Genomic DNA, 22,018 nt, shown 5'->3' on the forward strand with positions numbered 1-22,018 from the left:
AATAATGTTCAAACCCATAATTTACGACAACAATCTTGCAGCGAGTCTTGGAGAAGCCAGGGTATTTAAGCATGAGTTGATAGAATACTGTATATTTGTTTCTTCTTCTTCTTTTTGTTGATGTTGCTTTGTCACTTTCAGTTCACCGAAGGTTAGAAATCTCAGAGATGGATATCAACAGGGAAGGGGAAGAATGATTTTTTTGTACACATTGAAGCTGTTTTCCAATTGATTTCTCAATTATAATTGTTAAGTTAGGATGACATGTGTACAGTATAATACTAAACAGTGAAACCATATTTTAGCTCTGTTTAGCTAATCACCATGTGTCCCACTCATACGGTGTGACTTGCTGAACAGCCTGCGGTTGTACACAAGGATGTTCTCTGGGGAAAACGAAGCCATGAGGAAGTGTGTGTGTGTGTGTGTGTGTGGGGTGGGCTTAAACAATGCCATGTTCACCCCTGTAAGGGTGAGTGGTGCAGGCTCGTTTTACCTCTCTGTTCATGGTGACAAAGGGGTCTTTTGTGGGCCAAAAGCCCCCTCACCTCCAAGACTTTACCCCTCCACAGCAGCACAAGGGAGGCTCAGAAAGCAGCTTATATGGGTGGGTTAGGCTCCAAAAAATATCTCTATACAAATTGACTACTCTGATCTGAACAGAAGGGGTTACTTTATATGACCAGGACACCAGGAGTAAGACTCTACTGCTGCATTGTATAAGACTGATCTATACAAGAGGATCAAGTTTTTTTTCTTTCAATGGAGCTTTATAAACCTGAACATTCATTGTAACTTATACAACAATATACTGTAGAATGAAAATCAACTGAATAAAACAGGCCTATAGTATGGAAGTAAATGAGTGTCATCAGATTTTGAAAATAAAAAGCCATTGAATTTTAAGCACTGCATATTTAGGCATTGAAATAACGTATCTGAATTTTTTGCAGCATTGAAATAATGTATGTGAATTTGTTGCCGCATTGAAATAATGTATCTGAATTGTTTGCCTCTGAATTTAACTAATTACATTTTAAACAACAAATTTTCACCTTTATTTTATAAGGTTCTCAAATTCAAAATCAAATATTCAACGTAAAAAAATTCAACGTGCCAAATTTAACTGCAAAATCCCATGTATGAAATTCAGAGTAAAACTTTGGGGACCCAAGGAAGAGCAATCGATCATAGATGCTAGATCGCGTTCAAACAAAGAGAGCCAGTGGGAATATTAGCTTGTTGCCTTGGATACCCCTGACTGATTCAGGAAGGCAAATCAGGTTTTAGCCATGTCAAACGGCAACGCAAGTAACGATGGTGCTTGGGTGAGTACAAACATGTTTCTATATAGGGAAGAATATAATGTGGCAAAAAAATTCAGATACATTATTTCAATGCTGCAAAAAATTCAGATACGTTATTTCAATGCATAAATATTCAGTGCTTAAAATTCAATAGCATTTTATTTTCAAAATCCGATGACACTCATTTACTTCCATACTATAGGCTGGAGCACCACAGTGTGAAACAGGGCTTGAGGCCCTTTAATACAGACCTAAATGGTAAGGACAATAACCTGCCATGTCATGTACATATCACTGGATGAGACAATGTACAGTATAATTTTATTTCTGAGCATGGGTGGCGGGTCAATGTCATGCGTCTTCTTGAAGTCTAGTATCATCTCATTTGTTTTAGTGGACTAGTTAGGAAGCCCAGCACCTTATCCAGATGTCATAATTTTCCACCTCAGCTATTGGAGCATCTACAGTTGTTCTACCGCCAGACCTATACAGCTTAATCAGAGTGTGCAACCCTCCTGGTGTTCAACCTCCCAAAGTTTCCCCACACTATTCTTCTCCTTTAACTTATCTTCTCCTTGTTGCTACTTACAGTTTCTACTAACTAAGTTTCAGCCAGTGAGGGAAGAAAAACTAAAAAAAAATATATATATATTTTAGTTTATTTCAGGGACATTGCACACTTATCAACATTCAAAATGTAAGTGAGCCAGAGTTAGCCAAAGAGGCTAGTTTTCATCTGTTGTCCCCTGCCAGATATGAAAAAGGCAACCTAAGATTACAGAAATAAAATGCATGTATAAACAAAGATTAAAAAACTACATAGTCGACTCAGAAAATACAGTAACACATAGTAAGAACGAATTGTCAGACAATGGAAAAGAAACAATAAAATAAGCAGACAATAAAACACAGCGTACATTAAACATTATAGGAAAGTGCACAAAACAGTAGATAGAGCATTCCGAGCGGGGGACTTCCTTTAGTTATTTGACCAGCTTTATTTGCTGATCTCATACCCCAATAACTTTAACTCCTAACCCTGTATTTGACAGTAAAGTGTTCAGGTTGCGCGGCTGTCAGCCTGGTTCTCTACCGAGGCTTCTATGAAAAAGTATCCGAAATAAGTGCCTCACCAGGCGGACACAGGTCGCAACTAATGCCGCTCCTCCTGTGTCGTGCTTGGTGCATGCGAGAGTGTGACAGTGTTTACGTCATTTCGCTTCAGCCAACCTCCTAAGACTAAGATAATATCAAACCTGTTTGATAATGTCGGAACGTCAAGACGGGAAGAAGACTGGCTGAAATCGGGTCAGAAGACCACCATACACCAAACGACTGATATTACGTGGGCGCGCCACAACTCCAGCACGGCTCCCGTGATTTCAGTCCGACATTGGAAGATTGTCTGCGACTGTCAAATCGCGTGAAAAGTCGTGTAGTGTAAGCCCAGCATAAGTGGAAAAGTTTAATTTAACAGTTTAACAGCTGTTCGCTAAACGAACAGGGCTTAATACGTCACCTTGTGCATCGCTCTGATTGGTTGTAGTGCTATCCAACTGCGTGCAGTGGCATTTGAAATGCACGAGTAGGAGCCGCCCCTTGAGTTGGAAATGACTATTGATCGTGGCCAGACCCTCTATCGTTCAAGATATCAGGGTCTGGATTTCCAGGCTAAGCATGCATATAAATCTTGGCTGCATCAGTTGTCATTGAATTTCTAATGAAGCGAAAATTTGATAAGTTAAACTTAACCCTGTGACTAACTTTTTTTACATGAGATTTGAAGGACAGTTGAGAGTCGATTAGGAGGCCTAGGTATTTGAACTCAGAGACAACTTCTAGTTTTAGTCCTGACAGCATTATGGCTGGGTCTGGAGTGCTACATGGCTTTTTGGGAAAAAACATGCTGACTGTTTTGGATGTATTTAGTTGAAGGCATGATTGAATTAGCCAAGTTGAGATGCGGTTCAATGCATTGGTGAGTGTTGCTGCAGCCTGAAGTTTATTGCTGCCATGTGTAAAAATCACAGCGTCATCAGCATAAAGCTGAACCTCTACATCAGAGCACACAGAGGGCAAGTCATTTATGTAAAGACTGAATAGAAGTGGACCTAGTATTGACCCTTGTGGGACACCAGTGCAGAAGATTTTCGATTGTTGACATTCACACACCGAGTTCTGTTCTTTAAATATGACTCCGACCGTTTGGAAATGAGTAGGGGAGAGTGGCCTAAGTTGTGCAACTTTTTACTCAGAGTGATTTTAAAGTGAGGCCTTGACAGTTATGTCTCCAACTCAAATATGTACATATATTTCAGGATGTTGTGCATCCCTGGCAATAAAAACTTTGGATCTGGAATAAACTGTTTAAGAAATATAGCTTTCGGAAAAAAAGTTGTCTTGTGGCACAACTTGCCCCCGGTGTGGTGTAAGTTGTGCCACAAGAGAGAATACCATGGGGTAAATTGTGCCATTGATATATATCTCATAAACTGTAATTGCAAGACAAATCCATAAGACAATTACTTATTTAAGGTTTATTTAAAGTAAATAAACTAAATATTTTACAAAGATTGAAGGTCAATTTTCTTAAACAAGGCCTAGGAGATCTAGGTGGTTTTGCCTGCAAAGCTCACAATGACAAAGTCACCATTATCATCTTTCTGGTCATCAGTGGTGTCGTTAAGTGGAATGGAGATGTCAGTCTCTTCTGAGCTACTGTAGACAATCACTTTCTTTTTGGTGACCAGCATATACAGCCATGCCACTGGCACAACTCTCAGAAATGTACTTCGCACTAATTGCTCCGTGCTTGTGACTGCCACCTGACAAATGTGATTCCCCCTCCATTTCTGCCTTTAAATCAAGGCTTAAAACCCATCTTTACACCCTGGTTTTTCCTCCCCATTAACTATCTTACCTTTGTCTTTTATTTTTGTTATTGTTATTTTACCTTCATTGTTTACCTACTGAATGCACTATGTACAGCACTTTGGACAGTGCAAACTGTCATAAATGTGCATTTATAAATATATTTTTACTTACTTACTTACTTATAACTCACCTAAGCCCTTTGGCACAAATCACCCCGACCCCAGAATTTTGGATAATAGGCATGATGCAGCAGTTTAGGGCTGACAACGTGCTAACTATATAGACACAAAGTGTAGCATACTAAAGCACTAAAACATGTGTCAAATGTTTTCAAACGTGTCTATAATTGTTCAGACACAGTAATCAAAAAACAATGATCATGGAAATTTGACTTTGAAAGGCAAAAAACAGTTTTTTGAGCTAAAATGTGCTTATATCTTATTCCATGTTTCTCCCTTCTTTACAGGATGAGTCAAATGTATGGCTCTTCTTAAATATGTGGTCACATTTCCAATTTATTCTATGGTTTTCTAGAAACAAGGGATGGCACACTTCCCCAACCGCACAACTTAGGCCACTCTCCCCTACCTTATGATTTACTGTGTCAAAAGCTTTTCTCAGGTCTAAGAATACAGCCCCAACAGTACCTCCCTCATTGACATAACCTTTTCAATTAAGAGGCAGTTGGCAATGTCTGTAGAATGATTGGCTCTAAAACCAAATTGCATGGGATACAGTGAGAAGGGGCTGTTGTTTAAATGGGAAATGAGTTGTTCTGCTACCCACTTCTCTGCGACCTTGGACACTACGGGCAAGATGCTGATTGGTCTGTAATTAAAAATAGCCTGAGAATCGCCTGATTTAAAAAGGTGATTCAACGGCTGTCATCCAAACCTGTGGGAATACCCCTTGTGAAATTGACAGATTGATGATCTGTGTAATGGGGGGTGCATCTTTAAGGTGTTTGAGCATGGCTGAGTCCATACCATAAACATCTTTTGTGGTGGAGGCTTTGAGGGAATTTACGAGCATTTAAACTTTACTGTCTGTGATGCAATTGATGTTAAAAACGGGCAAAGTAATATTAACTGGTATGAGATTCACACGTGTCAGTGAAACATTGTGTAATCTCAGCGACAGAATCAATAAAGTATTAATTGAATGCTTTAGCCAAATCTGCTGGATCTTGCAATATAGGTTACCATTGTTTTTTAGTTCTAATTGCCTGCTGCGCCTTAGATTATCCGACCCCATGAGCATCTGGATCTGGTTCCAAATTAATTTTGTATTGCCTTTCGCCTCATAAATGATACTTATAAAGAAATTTGCTTTAGCTTTCCTTATCTCTTTAGTGGACTTATTCCGTAGCATAACAAATATGCGTTTGTCATTCACCCGATTTGACATAAACACCCTTTTTTAGCGCAAGATCCCTATTCTTCATCAATTTCAGTACTTCAGAGTTCAACCACGGTAGCGACCTCTTTTGATTTTTTTTTGCTTTTGACTTTTTTTGTGAAATGATGCACTATGCTCTCAATTTCATTTGTGAATATACTACAATCTTCTTTCACATTTAGCCCTGGCATTAAGTTAGTCCAATTAGTTAGATGTACAGCACTTTTAAAGTTTTCTAGCTCATTTTTAGGGATCCTGAATTGCTCAAATCGTGTAGCACCACTTTGGAACCGTTCCTTTGTGAGTTTTCTAGATATTAGGGTAAGATTGTAGTCCGAGAGTCCAGTAATGAAGTTAAAAGACTTAATTACTCTTTCAGGTCTGTTACAAAAGATAAGGTCAATCTGGGTTTTGGAAGAAGTTGTTATTCTGGTAGGCCCTTTAATCAATTGTGTTAGATCAAAATGGTCTGTAGTTTGTTTGAGGGCCTTCCTATTTTTCTTATCTTCCCAGTTGATATTGAAATCACCCATCAGTATCACCTCTTTCCTTGAATCACATTCTTTTAGCAAGATTTTCAGATGTTCATAGAATCCAGTGTTGGAGGAGGGTGGGCAACAAGGACAAAGGACATTTGAGGTGAAAGAGTTACAGTTACACCAATGCATTCCAGATCATTGTCAGATGACCATTTAATTTGACTACACTGATAGATGTCTTTAATGTAAATCATCACCCCACCTCCTTTTCCATAGGACCTATCGCGTCTGAATACCTTATATCCTGGTACACATGTTGCAGCAGATGGTGAGTTGCTGTGAAGCCATGTTTCTGAGGCATAAAAAATCCAAGAGTGGTTTAGTTTTGAAAATATTTAATTTGCGGTGTTTTTTAATGACCGGGTTGACTCCAGCTGGATGAATGCGAGAGACACGGTTAACTCCGTGAGCGGTATTTGTTGACCAGCGCCGTTTGTTGTGTGTGTTGTGGTAAACTCCGCGTTCGGTGTTGGTTGGACAAAACTCACTGTTAGCCGATTGCACAGGTGCGCCAGCGACGCCAGCACCAGACACCGAGTGTAGCGCTTCAGAAACGAAAGCCGCACATACGCTGCCTCCGCTCGCCACTGCCGCTGGAGACGACCTCAAAGCCGCAGCAAGACCCCGCGGCAACGACGCTCTCTCTGCAAGCGAGCCCACCACCGAGAGAGGGAAAGAAACCGACGCCTCTGTATCCGCCGACAGACACGGGTCGCCGCCCGTCAGCACGCCAGAACGCAGGCTCTCTTCCAGAGCAGAGAATCCCGGACCACCAGTCCCGTCCCAGCACGCCCCAGGCAGCACAGCCACCGCCACGTCAGCCCTGACACTCCGGGCAGGCACCTCACTCCGAGCAGCGCCCAACGGGCGGAGGCGACGAGGAAAGGTAGTTTGTTGTACATGATTAGTTGTTTGTACTATATCTAACGGCAGCTTGTCACTACAAAGAGTGCTTACCTGAGATATAGTTGTGTGGCATGTTACATCCGCTGTGATGTTTTGATTCGCCGGCTCACTGTGTAGTGGGCCGGAGCACGGATGGATATCTCCAGATATAGGCCAGACAAATTGTAAAAGAATTTTTTTCAGCTCAGATAATTTCTATGAGGTGTCCAGAACAACATACTAAAAGTCCTAAGAAATCCTAGTTGAGGAAATATGTTTAATTCTCATCAATCCGAGATGTGTGCCAATAAGGCGAAACACCAATAAATCCCAATAGGGCTATTTTTTCCCTTAGTCCTATCAAAATGAAACTTTACACAATGAAAGTATCCATGAAAATAAAAAAAAATTGTATTACAAGTTTCTTTGAAAATGAATTTTAATATGCAAATGAGCTATACACTAATCGTACATGCCCAAAATAAACCCAAATAGGCTTAATTTTTTCCTTTACTCCTACCACAATAAAACTTTACATAGTAAAAGTATACTTGAAAAGTCACTTTTTTGTATTACAAGTTTCTTTTTAAATGAATTTGAATATGCACATCAGCTCCACACTTATTGAATATCCAATCATCCTACTGCCAATGGGTGATGGCAATGCTGCTTTTAGACTGGCCTCAAACCTGAAAAACTGCCTGGCTTACGTGCCAGGGGTGCCTCTCATGAATTAGATTTGTCTCTTCAAATGCCACTGCACGCAATTTGATAGCACTACAACCAATCAGAGCAATGAACAATGTGCCGTATTAAGCCCCGTTCATTTAGCGAACAGCGGGATTAACTGTTAAATTTAACTTTTGCCGTGGTCGTCTGCAAAACAGAATATTCCTCTTACTTGCTAATGAAAGATTGAGTGCCGTCTTCCAAATTGTAAAGGGTCGAGGCCAAAGCCGTCTCAAACTCAAACAACATATCCGCAGCTATCTTTGATGTTTACTATCACGGCTTCGACTAGGATTTCTTAGGACTTTTAGTATGTTGTTCTGGACACCTCATAGAAATTATCTGAGCTGAAAAAAATTCTTTTACAATTTGTCTGTCGAAAAACGCTATTTTGCCTGGACTAATAGCAGCAAACAAATCGTAATAAGAAGAGCGTCACTCTGTCGCAGTTGAGTTGGTGGTTTAAAGTGCTTCTTCAAGCGAAGGTACAGAGATGGGCAAACAAATGTTGTATCCAAAACATGTTTCCCAAATCCGAAGATACCCATAGCTTGGTTTGTTTGTTGACTTAGAAAGTCGGCGTTGTTTACAAGTAGGCCTACCTTTCCGTAGACGTTGCTAAACTGGTTCATGTCAACCGGTTTCATGAACAAAACGTTGTTTGCAGGACTTAAAAAGTTTAAAAGCAAACTGTATACAGAGCTGTGACTGCACCTGCTCTACCTGCCGCCATCTTGCCTTCTCCAATAGTGACACAATCGTCTGATTCGTTCGATCAACTGGCCAAAAAAAGAATTATTGAACTATTCCTTAAAGAGCCTGTGACCACCGGACTCACTTTTTTCAAGGCAGAGCGCTCTGTGCGCTGCATATGCTGCATTCTTGTGCGCGCACCAACCAATGGTCGTTCAAAAAAAGAGACGTTGACGAGCAGCGATTTTCTTCAAAAGTTCAACTGTTTTTAACTTGAAGTGCTTGGATTGCACCGCCAAAAGCACGAGGCACAGGGAGCGTTTAAACGCCAGCTGTGGCGCTTTTAATAGGTGCACAGTCAGCGATCCATGCCACAGAGAATGCATCGTCCTGTGGACACGGCCCTAATTCTGCAATTAGAGTACGCTCCATTCTGAAAAGCCTCTCGATGAACTGCAATTGTTTGTACTTTCACATCAGTCCCGGAAGTTGCCGCTTGAGTGGAAACGAGGCTCTAGCGTGCCTGCTGAGTGGTCCATTCAATCTGTAATTAATTAAGGTAGATGCAACCTTTCTATTATTTTAAATGTGTTATTGTACAACAACACTAATCAAACCCTACCCCATATGACATACTTAATTTACTCAGCAATTATGCATTGTTGTAATTTTAATACATCCCACAGTGACCCAGAAGGCATACTCTCTCCCTCACAAAATACGGCTGGTCATTTAGAACGTGTACTGGTGTCAGAGCGTATGCTCTGGTGCTCTGCCCCTCTGCAGAGTGCAGACACAGGCACAACAGCAGCTTATTTAAATTTAGCATTCTTGGAGAGTTACGGTGTCTAACTACGATAGACACCGTAACTCTCCTGTCCATGTTTTCTTTTACAGAAAACATGGACAGGAACTTGTGAAAGTTTCAGACCTATGAAAAGTTTAAAAAGCTACAGTTCCAATACAAGACATCTGAGCAACGTTGAAGACCGTGTAGTAGGCCTAGCCCTAGGCCAGGGGTGCCCACACTTTTTCAGCTTGTGAGCTACTTTTAAAATGACCACTATCAAAATGAAAAAAACATATATTTATTTAAACATATATTTATAATTCTTTATATGTACAATATAAGTTGGTGTACCTTGCATAACTGCATGAACCCATATTGCCAGGCCCGCCTCAACCTGCCATTAGGCCCTGGGGCTGAGAGGTTGCATAGGCTCCCTGAGGCAAGGCAAGGCAAGGCAATTTTATTTATAAAGCACATTTCAGGCACAGGGCCACTCAAGGTGCTTCACAGGGTTAAAATCAAATAAAGAATACAAATACAAAAAAAGGAACAAATTTAAAACATGGATAAAAATACAACATTTAAATAAAAGAATTAAAACATTTTACCAAAAAAAGAAAATTACAGATTAAAAGGGAAACAAGAACGTTTTGAGACCCGATTTAAAAGAGCTGAGAGTCTCAGTGGACCTCAGACTCTCTGGCAGTCCGTTCCAGACATTGGGCGCATATACGCTGAATGCCGCCTCTCCCTGTTCAGTCCTAGCTCTGGGGACTTTTAAAAGACCTGTCCCAGACGACCTAAGGGCTCTGGGCGGCTCATAACGTATCAGCAGATCAGTAATGTATTTTGGCCCTAAACCATTTAAGGCTTTGTAGACCATCATCAATATTTTAAAATCAATTCTTTGAGTGACAGGAAGCCAGTGTAAAGACCTAAGAACTGGGGTAATGTGATCTACTTTTTTGGTCCTAGTGAGGACTCGAGCAGCAGCGTTCTGAATTAGCTGAAGCTGTCTGATTGATTTTTTAGGAAGGCCTGCAAAGACACTATTACAGTAGTCAAGTCTACTAAAAATAAATGCATGGACAAGTTTTTCTAAGTCCTGCTGAGATATTAGCTCTTTAATTCTCAATATATTTTTAAGGTGGTAGTAGGCTGACTTAGTAATTGATTTAATGTTTTTTTTTAAATTCAAGTCGGAATCTATCACTACTCGAAGATTTCTAGCTTGGTGTGTGCTTTCTAACATAACAGATTTAAGCTGTGCACTGACTTTTGATTGTTCATCCCTGGCATCAAAGACAATTACTTCAGTTTTGTCGCTGTTTAATTGAAGAAAGTTTTGGCACATCCAGTCATTGATTTGTTCAATGCATTTACTTAGTGCTTGAATCAGACTATAGTCTCCTGGTGATATGGTTATGTAAATTTGTGTGTCGTCTGCATAATTATGGTAGCATAATTTGTTTTTGTTCATAATCTGAGCTAGCGGTAGCATGTATGTTAAACAGAAGAGGCCCAAGAATGGAACCTTGGGGGACCCCGCATGTAATATTTGTTCGCTCGGATGTGAAATTGCCTATTGACACATAGTAGTCTCTTTCCTTTAAGTATGATTCAAACCAGTTTAGCACAGTTCCAGAGAGTCCAACCCAGTTTGCAAGTCGATCTAGCAATATGCTGTGGTCAACTGTGTCGAACGCAGCACTGAGATCCAATAAAACTAATACAGAGCTTTTGCCACTGTCTGTGTTTAAGTGGATGTCATTGAGGACCTTAACCAGAGCAGTCTCAGTGTTGTGGTGTTGTCGAAAACCTGACTGAAAGACATCAAAGCAGTTATTCATTGCTAAGTAGTTATTTAGCTGATGATGAACAGCTTTTTCAATGATCTTGCTTAAAAATGGTAGGTTGGATATATCGGCCTATAATTGTTCACGAGTGATGTATCTAGATTTTTCTTTTTTAGGAGTGGCTTGATGACAGCTGTTTTCAGGGCCTGTGGGAATACACCAGTGCGAAGGGACATATTGACAATTTCTAGGACATCTGAGGCACACAGCTAAAAACAGTTTTAAAGAAGCCTGTGGGCAGAATGTCAAGGCAACAGGAGGAGGAGTTCAGGTGTTGTATAATGTCATCCAGGTTTTTCTTGTTTATCAGAAAAAACTCTGTCATGGCATCTGAATTCGTTTTAAATGGGTACAGAGATAAAACATATCTTGAACCTGGTATTGATGCAGTGACAGCTTGTCTTATTTTATGAATTTTCTCAGTAAAGAAGGAGGCAAATTCATTGCAGGCCCTCGTGGAAAGATGCTCAGACGCTACTGACACAGGAGGGTTTGTTAGCCTGTCAACAGCAGCAAACAGGGCATGTGCATTGTTGCTGTTTTTTGTGATGATGTCAGAGAAGAAAGACTGTCTTGCATTTCTTAGTTCTAGGTTAAACGTGCGTAGTTTCTCTTTGAAGATGTTATAGTGAACATTTAGATTTATTTTTCACCTTGGTGGGTGCAATAGCATCGATAACATTTGTAATTTTTGAGTTGAAGTTACATACAAGCTCATTAACTGAGATACAGGGGAGGAGCGGGGACAGAGAAAATGCCTGGATAAATTGTTCACTCGTGTTTTCAGTAATATACCGTTTTTTTGATAACCTTTGTTTTTGCAGTTGTGTGCAAAGATATTGTACTCCCAAAAAACAAACATGAATGGTCGGAGAGACCCACATCAGACACTAAAAGGTTTGAAATGTCCAGGCCCTTTGAAATGAATAAATCCAGGGTGTGACCTTTGTTATGTGTAGGCTGGTTTACGTGTTGAGAGAGTCCAAAATTTTCCAGTACATAGCATAGTTCTTTAGCACTTCTGTCCTCGGGTTTGTCCACATGTATATTAAAATCCCCAACAATCAATAAACAGTCAAACTCCATACAGATTACAGACAGTAGTCCAGTAAGGTCATCAAGGAATTTAACTTGAGAGCCACATATTCAAATGAAACAAAGTTTCCATAAAACATCTTTTTGCATGTTAAAGATTCATTAAATAAAATAGCAACTCCACCACCTTTCCTATGAGCTCTGGCCTCACTCTCGAAAGTGTAGTTGGGGGGGGGGGGGGGGGGGTTGACTCGATAAGAACAGCTGAGCTGTTGTCTGGGTCCAACCAAGTTTCAGTTAAAAACATAAAATCAAGATTGTGCTTGGTAATAAAATCATTAATTAAAAATGTTTTACCTGACAAAGATCTGATGTTTAACAAGGCCAAATTTTGTGTGTTTGAGTGTGAAGCATTGTCAGCCCTATTTACTACAGCAGACTGTGGCTGAAGGGGAATGGATACCAAGTTTGACAGGTTTGCAGTATTAAAGTGACAAGTGTTTCTTGTACGTATTGTCGGGTTAGTCACATAAACAGCAACAGTATGGGGAGGTGAAGTAGCCAGTAATCTACATGGTGATGCCGGAGGTGGACAGTAGCTGGGGGAGCTAGTCACACAAACCGCAGTATGGGTCACTGGCGATGAAGGATTGAAACCCAGTCCATGTTTTCTGTCCTGCCTGGTGAGCTGCTGCCTGACAGAAGCGGTGAATGGTTCAATAGCGGGTGAGTCCTGATGACGTGGCAGAGGTAACCGGACGAATGGGAAGGAGATGCTGATGTTGTATCCTGTGCCCTCAGCCGTCTCAGTGGACAAGACGGATGGGATGAAACCGGCAGCCTTAAAATCCACTCCGCGCAGGTTGTAATCCACTCCATGAAATCCATCCAGCCGGAACTGCGGGGATCTCGCGATGTTGTGTCCTTTGCCCTCAGCCGTCTCAGTGGATAAGACGGATGGGATGGAGCCGGCAGGCTGACCATAAATAAAGTTTTCCCTGAGCCTCTGTGGATATATCGAGGTCTACGCAATAGTCCTAGCTGCTTTATGGTGGAAATACAGGGTGGGATTGAGCGATAGTTGTACTTCAGCAGCTGTGAGGCGAAGTAGGTCAACATCGAACCAGCCAGAGTGATGTTAGCCTGTTAGCAGTTAGGTACGGACCCGAAGCAGTTGGAGAAGAGCTGAGAGGCAGTGTAGAAAAATCCACGATGAGACTGTAAAGACAGCTTTGCAGGTTGACCGGGGCATATTCCTCACCAGGATCACCGAAGAAAACGCCAGTAGTGACCAGGAAAATGTCACTACTACTACTTTTTTTTAGCCGTTGCTAGGGACGCCAAAATAGCAAGTGAGCTACACGGCTCCTCCACAACAAAACCGGAACAACCAAAGACAGTCCACAAGCCTGCTTTTCGATGTTGGTGTAGCCCGCAGGGAACCAAGAAGAGACCAAAGGTCCACAAAAAATCACTTTTAAAATAAAATTGGCCAAAATTGGCCCAAAAATAGCTTGGAGAAGCAGCGAACAGACAGCGCCAGCGTCCTCTCCAGCTGATATTTACTACGAATGTTTTAGGAGTGGCCGTCTTACAACACAAAATGTGCAATATTTGTTTTGATAAATAAACAAATAATTTTAAGGTAATACAGTAGGGGAGAACGGGGTAATCTGAGCCACTTTTCACATTTGCTCCCCTCTAAGCGAGCTAAAATTATTTGTCGCTCAAATTTACACATTTCCCATTAATTCAGGATGTTTCCTAGAAACGGGCATTAACAGAATTTTTTCAAGACAAAGGGCAGTGAAAATATGATTGTTGTCATGTGGCTCACTTTACCCCAGCTGTGGGGTAAACTGATCCACTTACTTCTTCCACTCTGAAACTACCATAACTGTAACGGTTGGGTCTGGAGGACACAGGCGCGGAGACAGTATAAGTAAAAGATGATTTATTTCAGGAGAAACCAGCAGGGTGTTAGGACCGTGATCCGGGGAGGGGAACTGGCTGGCATGGGGGTCCAGGGAGAGAGCAACGGGGCAAGTCCAGGGGGCTGAGTGGAAGCAGGCTAGAGCAGGCAGGCAGGCATTTGTCTTACGCAAGCTGGTTGTTGCCACAACCTATGCCCTAAGCGCCCGCACCGGGCACAGTGGGTCTGACATTCTTTCTGCACACCTTGGTGAGCCCAGGGGATTGAAAGCAGCCAACTCGATCGATTGGTTTACGTGGTGGGGAGACAATCGTTTGGATAGGAAGGATGGATCTGGCGAGAGCACCACTCCTGACCCTTCTGTATGCCAGAGCAAGCACGCCTGGCTCACTGACGAGGCATGGAGTTCACCGACCGATTGCAGTCGCAATGGCAAGGAGGAATGCCGTCTTCATAGACAGCCGCGTCAGGTCTGCCTGACTCAGCGGCCCAAATGGGGGTAGACCTAAGGCCCTCAGGACTACTTGCAAGTCCCATGATGGTGCCCTCAGGGGTCATGGTGGCTGAATGAAGCCTCTGGCCTCCCTTCAGAAACTGCCTGACTAGGTAGTGGGACCCTACCGTCTGGTTATCCACCCCTGCATGTGCGGCCGATATCGCAGCCACATAGACGCACAGGGTGGAAGCAGCTCTCCTGCTGCCCAACACAGACTGCAGAAGTGTAGTATCACTATCACTGAGCAAGTCCATGGGACTTCGCCATGTGCCATGCACCACTGTGAAAACAACTTCCACCTGTTTGCATAGCGCCATGTAGTGGAGAGTGCCCCTGAAGTAAAAGGGTATAGACCTCTGACTGGTCGCAATACGTCCCAGTGGGTCCTGGCTACCAGGAGCCCCACGCACAGCTGCAGGCGCCCCGAGTTCGGGTGCCACATGTGTCCGCCTACCTGAGACAGAAGGTCCTGTCTCCCTGGAAGGCACCAAGGCTCTCCTTGAGGAGTTTAGTAACGCTGGGATCCATGGCCCTCCTGGCCAATGTGGAGCCACCTACGTAGGCTGTAACTGCAATGCTGGACCCCATCCAGTGTTGTCAGTAACAAAAGAATTGTAGGAAATGCATAAAGCAGGCTGACTGGCCAAGCATCAGCCAGAGCATCCTGCCTTAGGGGACTGGTCCTCTCCATCTAGGAGAACCCAGGGGGACAGTGGGTCTTCTCTTCGGACGCAAAGAGATATGCCACTGCCCTGCCATACTTGTCCCAATCATGCCCACCACCTCCGGATGGAGTCTCCACTCCCCGGGGGTGGCCCTTTTCTATCGCTGTGTTCCGGACACCTGGAACTTGGACAGCGTAGATAATGATGATTAGATAATGCTGAGGTCAGCATACTTATCAGTCGAAGGAAGAGGCTGTACTCCAGCAGCCTCCATTGCATGAAGTGCTGAGTAGCTGCTGAACGGTAGCTACGCGCTACAGAGAAAGGCAGGCTCGCATGGCCGCCGAGTCGAGCACCAGCTGAGCTGTAATGGTGGCAGGGATGCTGCCACACACTGTTTAATATGCGCAGAGCCAGGGACGGCCCAAACGGAAGAACCCTGAACTGGTACACCTTGCCCAGAAATGCAAAGGGGAGGACCACCTGTGACATTGGGCAGTAGGGACTTGAAAGTAGCATCTTTCAGGGCTATGAACAACCCAGTCCGCCTGAGCGATAGACTGGAGGACCCCTGCAACACGCAGCATGGGGAAAGGAAGAATCGTGAGGCCCTGATTCCGCCGTCTTAGTCCAGAACGGGGCGACCCCGCCCCAACTCCTGGTACCTGAACTTCGGTTGAGTAGAACCTACCGAGCATCGAGTAGCACCCCCAGGGACTCTGGGGGAGGGCGGAGGCTGGACGCCGACCTCCTGGCGCCTGACATACAGCTGTAGCGCAGTGTTACGGCACTGTACAGAATGTGCTGAGAAGCACTGGCCCCTTGATTGTCCACCTGAACGTGGTTGAAGCTATTGGCACGGGGTACCACAGAGGTTCCCGGCCTGGAATCAGGCAGAGGTGCACGTCGCAGCGTGCAACTACTGTCTAGCCTGGTCAACCTGGACACTTCGCACCGGGCCTGAAGAGCAGCTGGCCGAACGTCTGGCCTGGGATCACTGGAAGAGAATGGAGGGTCTGTCGACACACCTCCGACTGGGACGACGTCACAGTTGACATCAACCTGCCTAGCTCCCTAAGTCATAATGCAAAGTCTGCAGTGAAGCATCACTGAGGGTCCATGCTGAGTGACCAGCACCTGACCCCTGTATGGTTTGCGACCGAGCCAGGACTGTGTGAGAAAGCAAATTCCCAGATGGCCCACACAGGCAGCAATGTCGTAACTCCTAGTAAGGAGGTCGCCTGAAATCCGGCACCGGGGCCGAGGGCAGCGCACATCGGCTCTCAGAGCCTCGTCTGGGGAGACAACCAGGGATGCTATAGCAGGCTCAATCGGAGCTAACCAGTCCAAGCCCTAACTATCAGCATTGTGCATGGCTGTCACTAGTGTGATGGGAGAGAGCCCTTAAATCTGGCCAGCATCTACGGAGCTCTGTGGAATAAGGCTCAGAGGGAGGCACACAGAAACGGATGATTGAGGGCCTGCCGAAAAGAAGGCATTCGTGGGTGCAGATGAAACCAGAGCTTCATCTAACCCCATACTTGACGAGTCACGGACGGACACCGACCCTCTAGCCGAGCTGCCCACCTCTAAGAGGTTACAGGACGCAGCTGTGGACAGCATGTCATCCCCTGTAGTAGGAAGGATGCCCAGCCGCAAGGTTACTCACTGCCACTGGTACCATGAGCTGGTTGGAGGCTAGTAGAAGAGCCTCTACCTAGCAACCTAAGTGCCTGAGACATGAAACTACAGTTCATGCATGGGTTATCTGACAGCGCTTCCCTCAGGTGCTCAACCCTGAGACCTGCAGGGCACTTGTCATGGCCATTCCCCCCTGTATGGAGGTCATGAAGGCGTAAGCTGCCCACTGTCGAGCCAACTAAATATGCATCTGACTAAGGTATGCAACCGGGCTTCAGGCGAGAGCAACCGAGCCATGGCGCGACACCACCAGAATAATACAGCGGCGGTGCAAAACTATAGCGCCCACTGGTGAGCAAATTACAGTAGCCTGCACAGACACGACAACCGTGTGACAGCTAAAATAACACAGTGAAGGCGACTCTTGGAAACCCAAGACACTCCCTGGCGAGCAACCAATGTATGCAACCGGGCTTTAGGCGAGAGCAACCGAGCCTCGGTGCGACACCCATGGACATATAAGAAGGGCGACACCGCTAGAATAATACAGTGGCGGCGTAAAACTGCGCCCACTGGTGAGCAAGTTACAGTAAAACATGCTAGAATCTAGCCAAAAGTCGAGCCAGCTAAAATATGCATCCGACTAAGGCATGCAACCGGGCCTCAGGCGAGAGCAACCGAGCCACGGTGCGACACCGCTAGAATAGTACATTGGCAGTGTAACCATGCCGCCCACTGGCGAGCAAGTTACAGTAGGCTAGGCAATCGAGCTCTAGGCGAGAGCACACCCAAGCAACAACGCGACCTGTCGAGCCAATTAAAATATGTAATCCGAATAAGGTATGCAACCGGGCTTCAAGCGAGAGCAACCGAACCACGGTGCGACACCGCTAGAATAATACAGTGGCGGTGTAAAACTATGCCGCCCACTGGCGAGCAAGTTACAGTAGGCTAGGCAATCGAGCTTTAGGCGAGAGCACCCAAGCAACAATGCGATCTGTTGAGACAATTAAAATATGCCTCTGATTAAGGTATGCAACCGGGCTTCAGGCGAGAGCAACCGAGCCACGGTGCGACACCGCTAGAATAATACAGCGCTAGAATAATACAGTGGTGGTGTAAAACTATGCTGCCCACTGGCGAGCATAATTACAGTAGGCTAGGCAATCGAGCTTTAGGCGAGATTGCACCCAAGCAACAATGCAACCCCCTAAATAACACAGTTCAATTGAATTCAGTTTATTTAAGAAGGGGACAGTGCAAATCAATAAACCACATGATCATACATGGGTTAAAAAATGCTAGAATTAGCCAAAATGCTATTCTCTTCTCTATCTGTAGTCCCCTGGCAGTGTCAGCGGCTCTAACCCCCAGCCGCCCACTGGAGAGCAAATCAACGAAGGCTATAGGCAATTGAGCCTTAGGCGAGAGCACACCCAAGCAATAATGCGCCTTAATAACACAGTGACGGCAACGACGTTCACTGGCGAGCAAATAAGTAGCCTATGCAGTCAGGCTAAGGCGTGAGCTACCGAGCAACGGTGCAACACGGCTATAAAAATACAGCGGTGTGAACTAAGCTGCCAACTGGCGACACACTACCGCAGCCTACACACGCGCAACAGTGTGACACGGCTAAAATAACACGGTGAAGGCGATTTAGGAAACTAATTCGCCCACCGGCGCAGCATACAGTGTAGGCTATACATATAGTGTGTGGCACGGCTCATCCACTGGCAAGCAATAAAGTAAGCTATGCAACGCAAGGCTTAGGTGAGAGCCCACGACTCCTAGAAAGTAATGTGGCGGCGGCTTGGACCCGACCCCAAGCCGCTCGCTGCTCGATTAAATCAAAGTAAGCAACCGGTCTAGGCGAGTTAGCACCCGAGCAACAGTCGACAATGCTAGAAAACAATACATTCGAGCATACAATTAGCAACCGGGCTTAGCGAAAAACACATAAGCAACGGTGCGAACGAAAGATTAACACGGCGACTGTGAACCCAGCCGCCGCCTGATCTAATCAAAGCAAGGTGGAAAGGTGATATTAGCTTCCGCGGTAGCCGGGCTACGCATAGCCTTCACACTTTACTCACCCCTTTCCGGCCGCAGCCAAGTCGAACGAATTGCAAGTCGCAGCCCTTGGTGGTCGAAGTCAAATCGAAGCACCAACCCTTAGGTACGAGCTACTTGCGACAAGCTAATGGTATATTAGCACACAACAATGTGTGCGACCTGCTAGTCCGCGAGAAGATAGAAGGAACAGAACCTCTGGTGACTTCCGGAATATATAGACATTCCCGGGTCACCCAGGTGTCACAGGTGACTTTGTTGGTATAAAGATCTCGACCTGCGCATGTGCGCGATGGAACATCCAGTGCTGTAAGCACCGCCTCTGGCGGTCAGTAGGAACGAAATAGAACTGAATTGAGATTGTTTTGTTACAGACTATGGACATGTTACATATACTGTCTGAAAAAATAAAGCCTCTTTAATTAAAACAAACAGAAAAAGCAGATTGTGGTGCTTGCATGCAGACCCTTTCCCCCACTTTATGCCATGAAAATCACACTTTACCTTAATTTTCCATGGCTCTTTAACAGTTACCACCACTAACACATATCACTTTGTGTTTTAAAGTGTAGCTGTAGGCCTAAAATGTTAACTATATCATTCATATCCTGTATATATTCTGTGTGATTTTACTTACAATATCACATTTTCCAACTTGCTTTTACAAAGATGTTAAATTATGGTCATGGTAATTTGTTACTGAAATTCCAAGAGTATAGCTCTCCCTCTTTCCTTTCTGTCTTGGCCTCATTTGTGAAAGTGACGATGGTTCAGCAGGAGGAGTTTAGTGTGAGCCACACACACACACACACACACACACACACACACACACACACAGGGAGAGGGATAGAGAGAGGTAATCGTTGAGACATTCGGAGTGGCAGTTTATCTGGGGCTTCAAGGAGATGCCGTCCCAACAGAGGAGATGGATCAGAAACCAACATTTGAGTTCTGTAACCCCGTAAGTCCAGTCATGTTGTAACTCTGTTGCTCTTTTCTAACTCTTTTAATGTCCTTGTAAAAACCATCCTGACCAATTTGACTTCAGCCTTCTCAAATGTAGGCTATCTCTATGTAAGAGTACACCTAGCAGCTCTCTCCTGCTGCAGCCTGAGTTCACAGGTCCAAACTGAAATCATGTAGGTACTGGTCAATGTAGCCTATAATAAGATGACTGATTAACACTTTAAATGGACCTTATAGTTGTTCTTTTTGATTGAACAACAAATAAGTGGAGTTGGACTGGTTGCCTTATAGCTATTTAAATATACTTTAGCTTGGTATGTTCCATATGTTGCTTTGTCTAAGGAACCTGATCAGTTAAGATGACGATCTGAATAGACTATTTAGTTCATCATTTTAACTGATCAGACCGTGACTGAAATACATTTAAAAAAAAGTTGAAAATGCTATATACACTTAATAGTCAAAAAGGGTTACCGTTCTAAATGTTCGTTTTGTCATTTAACAGAATCTTATTCTGTAAAAAAAATGTCATCATCAATCTTTTACGTAACTTATTAAAGAGCACTTATTATGCTTTTTAATCTCTTCTGACCTATAAATGTTGGTATAATGTTTAATAGTCATGTTAAACGATACCAAAGTGTCAGATAATGACAAACATGCATTTAGACGTATTTCCTGCTGACTGTCTGGGGTGGCTGTGCACAGCGCTCAAAACTAATTTCCTGGATTGCGTTGCGTGTACAACACAGATTTTCCATGTATGGTATTGCTGCTACACGCTCAGGCGCGTCCCTGCCCCGTCCTCCCCTGCCTGCTCAAATCTGCCTGTGCGCGAACTGCAGTCTGCTCTTTTCACTTCACAGTGTAGCTGATAGGTCCATGCAGTGTAGCAGTGAAGCTAGGGGGCAGTGCCTGTTGCCACGAGGGAACCTGGCCAATCAGAGCAGACTGATGCAGATGGCAGATGGGGGTCTTAAAGAGAGTTGTGTTTAGGCTCTAGACCGCACGTGTCAAACTCAAGGCCCGCGGGCCAAATCCGGCCCGTTGGTCATTCATCAATAGAAATATTGTGGTGTAATCTGGCTCAGAGAGGGACTAGTCACTAATACGTTTTGGACTCTAGACAAACATAGCTTTTACTCATTTGTATTGTAAGACCGCCTCTCAGGGGTCCCATCAGGATTTCTTGTATAGGGGTCCAGAATTTGGTGCTACGCCGCTGCAGGTGGAGCAACACATTGTTGTGTTTAGTGACCATGTCCAATTTATTAATATTAATTATTAACTGTTCCACCTTGACATCAGACACATCGATGCTAGGTTTCATTTTTGCTTCAGGTTGCGTTGCCGTGAGACGTAGTATTTAAGTAAAAATACCGATTCTCAAGTTCAGGGAGAGTGTTGCTATTAAATCCAGTAAATTATTTCATTAAAGTGTATATCAATAACACAGCAGTGATGAAGAAATTACAATTATATATAAATATATGCCACTTACCTATAGTATATTCCCTATGCTATATGTGTCTCTTCCTCAGGACCAGACAAAGCACTGTGGATGACTTTTTCCACAAAAGTAGCCTTAATCCATGCACATTACATTTGTCTGCTGAGCTTTCTTACAGCATCTTTTATTTATTTGATGATTGGATAAAATATAATAATATATTTACAATATAAAGACAACATACATACAAATTTTATTAAATGTATTTTTGATAATGCGTTATTATATTAATTGAGTAATAAGCAAAATAATTGTTTGTTGTGGCCCTAAAAATAAATAATTTTAAAGGGACAAATCTTTAAACTATATGAACCTACCGGACATATGTAAATAGCACCCAAATCAGAAGGCCTAATCAGGATCGGGTGGTTAATAGATATCCTAATACAGGTTCCCGCCAGAGTGGAATGTTGTGTTCTATCAGGATCAGATTACACTTTGCTGATTGGATAGTGTAACAGTATGCCAGGACGTAGGTCGCTGTTGTTACCTTGAGTCCAATCCAAGGTCAGACAGGACTACAGTCTTGGTCTAAAAAGTTTGTGTTTGTTGGTTGCTCTACCTGTTATTCTTTGATATATTTAGTTAAGTCTTAAGTTTCTCAACCACTAGTAGATGGATTGCTATT

At 43.8% G+C, this 22,018-nt stretch overlaps 1 protein-coding gene across 1 annotated transcript in view; it reads left to right on the top strand.

Moving 5' to 3' along the window:
• Window positions 1-19,759: 19,759 nt before the first annotated feature.
• gal3st2 (galactose-3-O-sulfotransferase 2) overlaps window positions 19,760-22,018 on the top strand; it is a 50,237-nt gene continuing 47,978 nt past the window's right edge. Inside the window, exon 1 of the mRNA XM_080053556.1 lies at window positions 19,760-19,875. Coding sequence (XP_079909682.1) covers window positions 19,820-19,875 — 56 coding nt within the window. The 5' untranslated portion in view covers window positions 19,760-19,819. The remainder of the gene's footprint in view (window positions 19,876-22,018) is intronic.

Source organism: Ammodytes marinus (assembly GCF_949987685.1).
Source record: "Ammodytes marinus genome assembly, chromosome: 3".
Taxonomy (NCBI): Eukaryota; Metazoa; Chordata; class Actinopteri; order Uranoscopiformes; family Ammodytidae; genus Ammodytes; species Ammodytes marinus.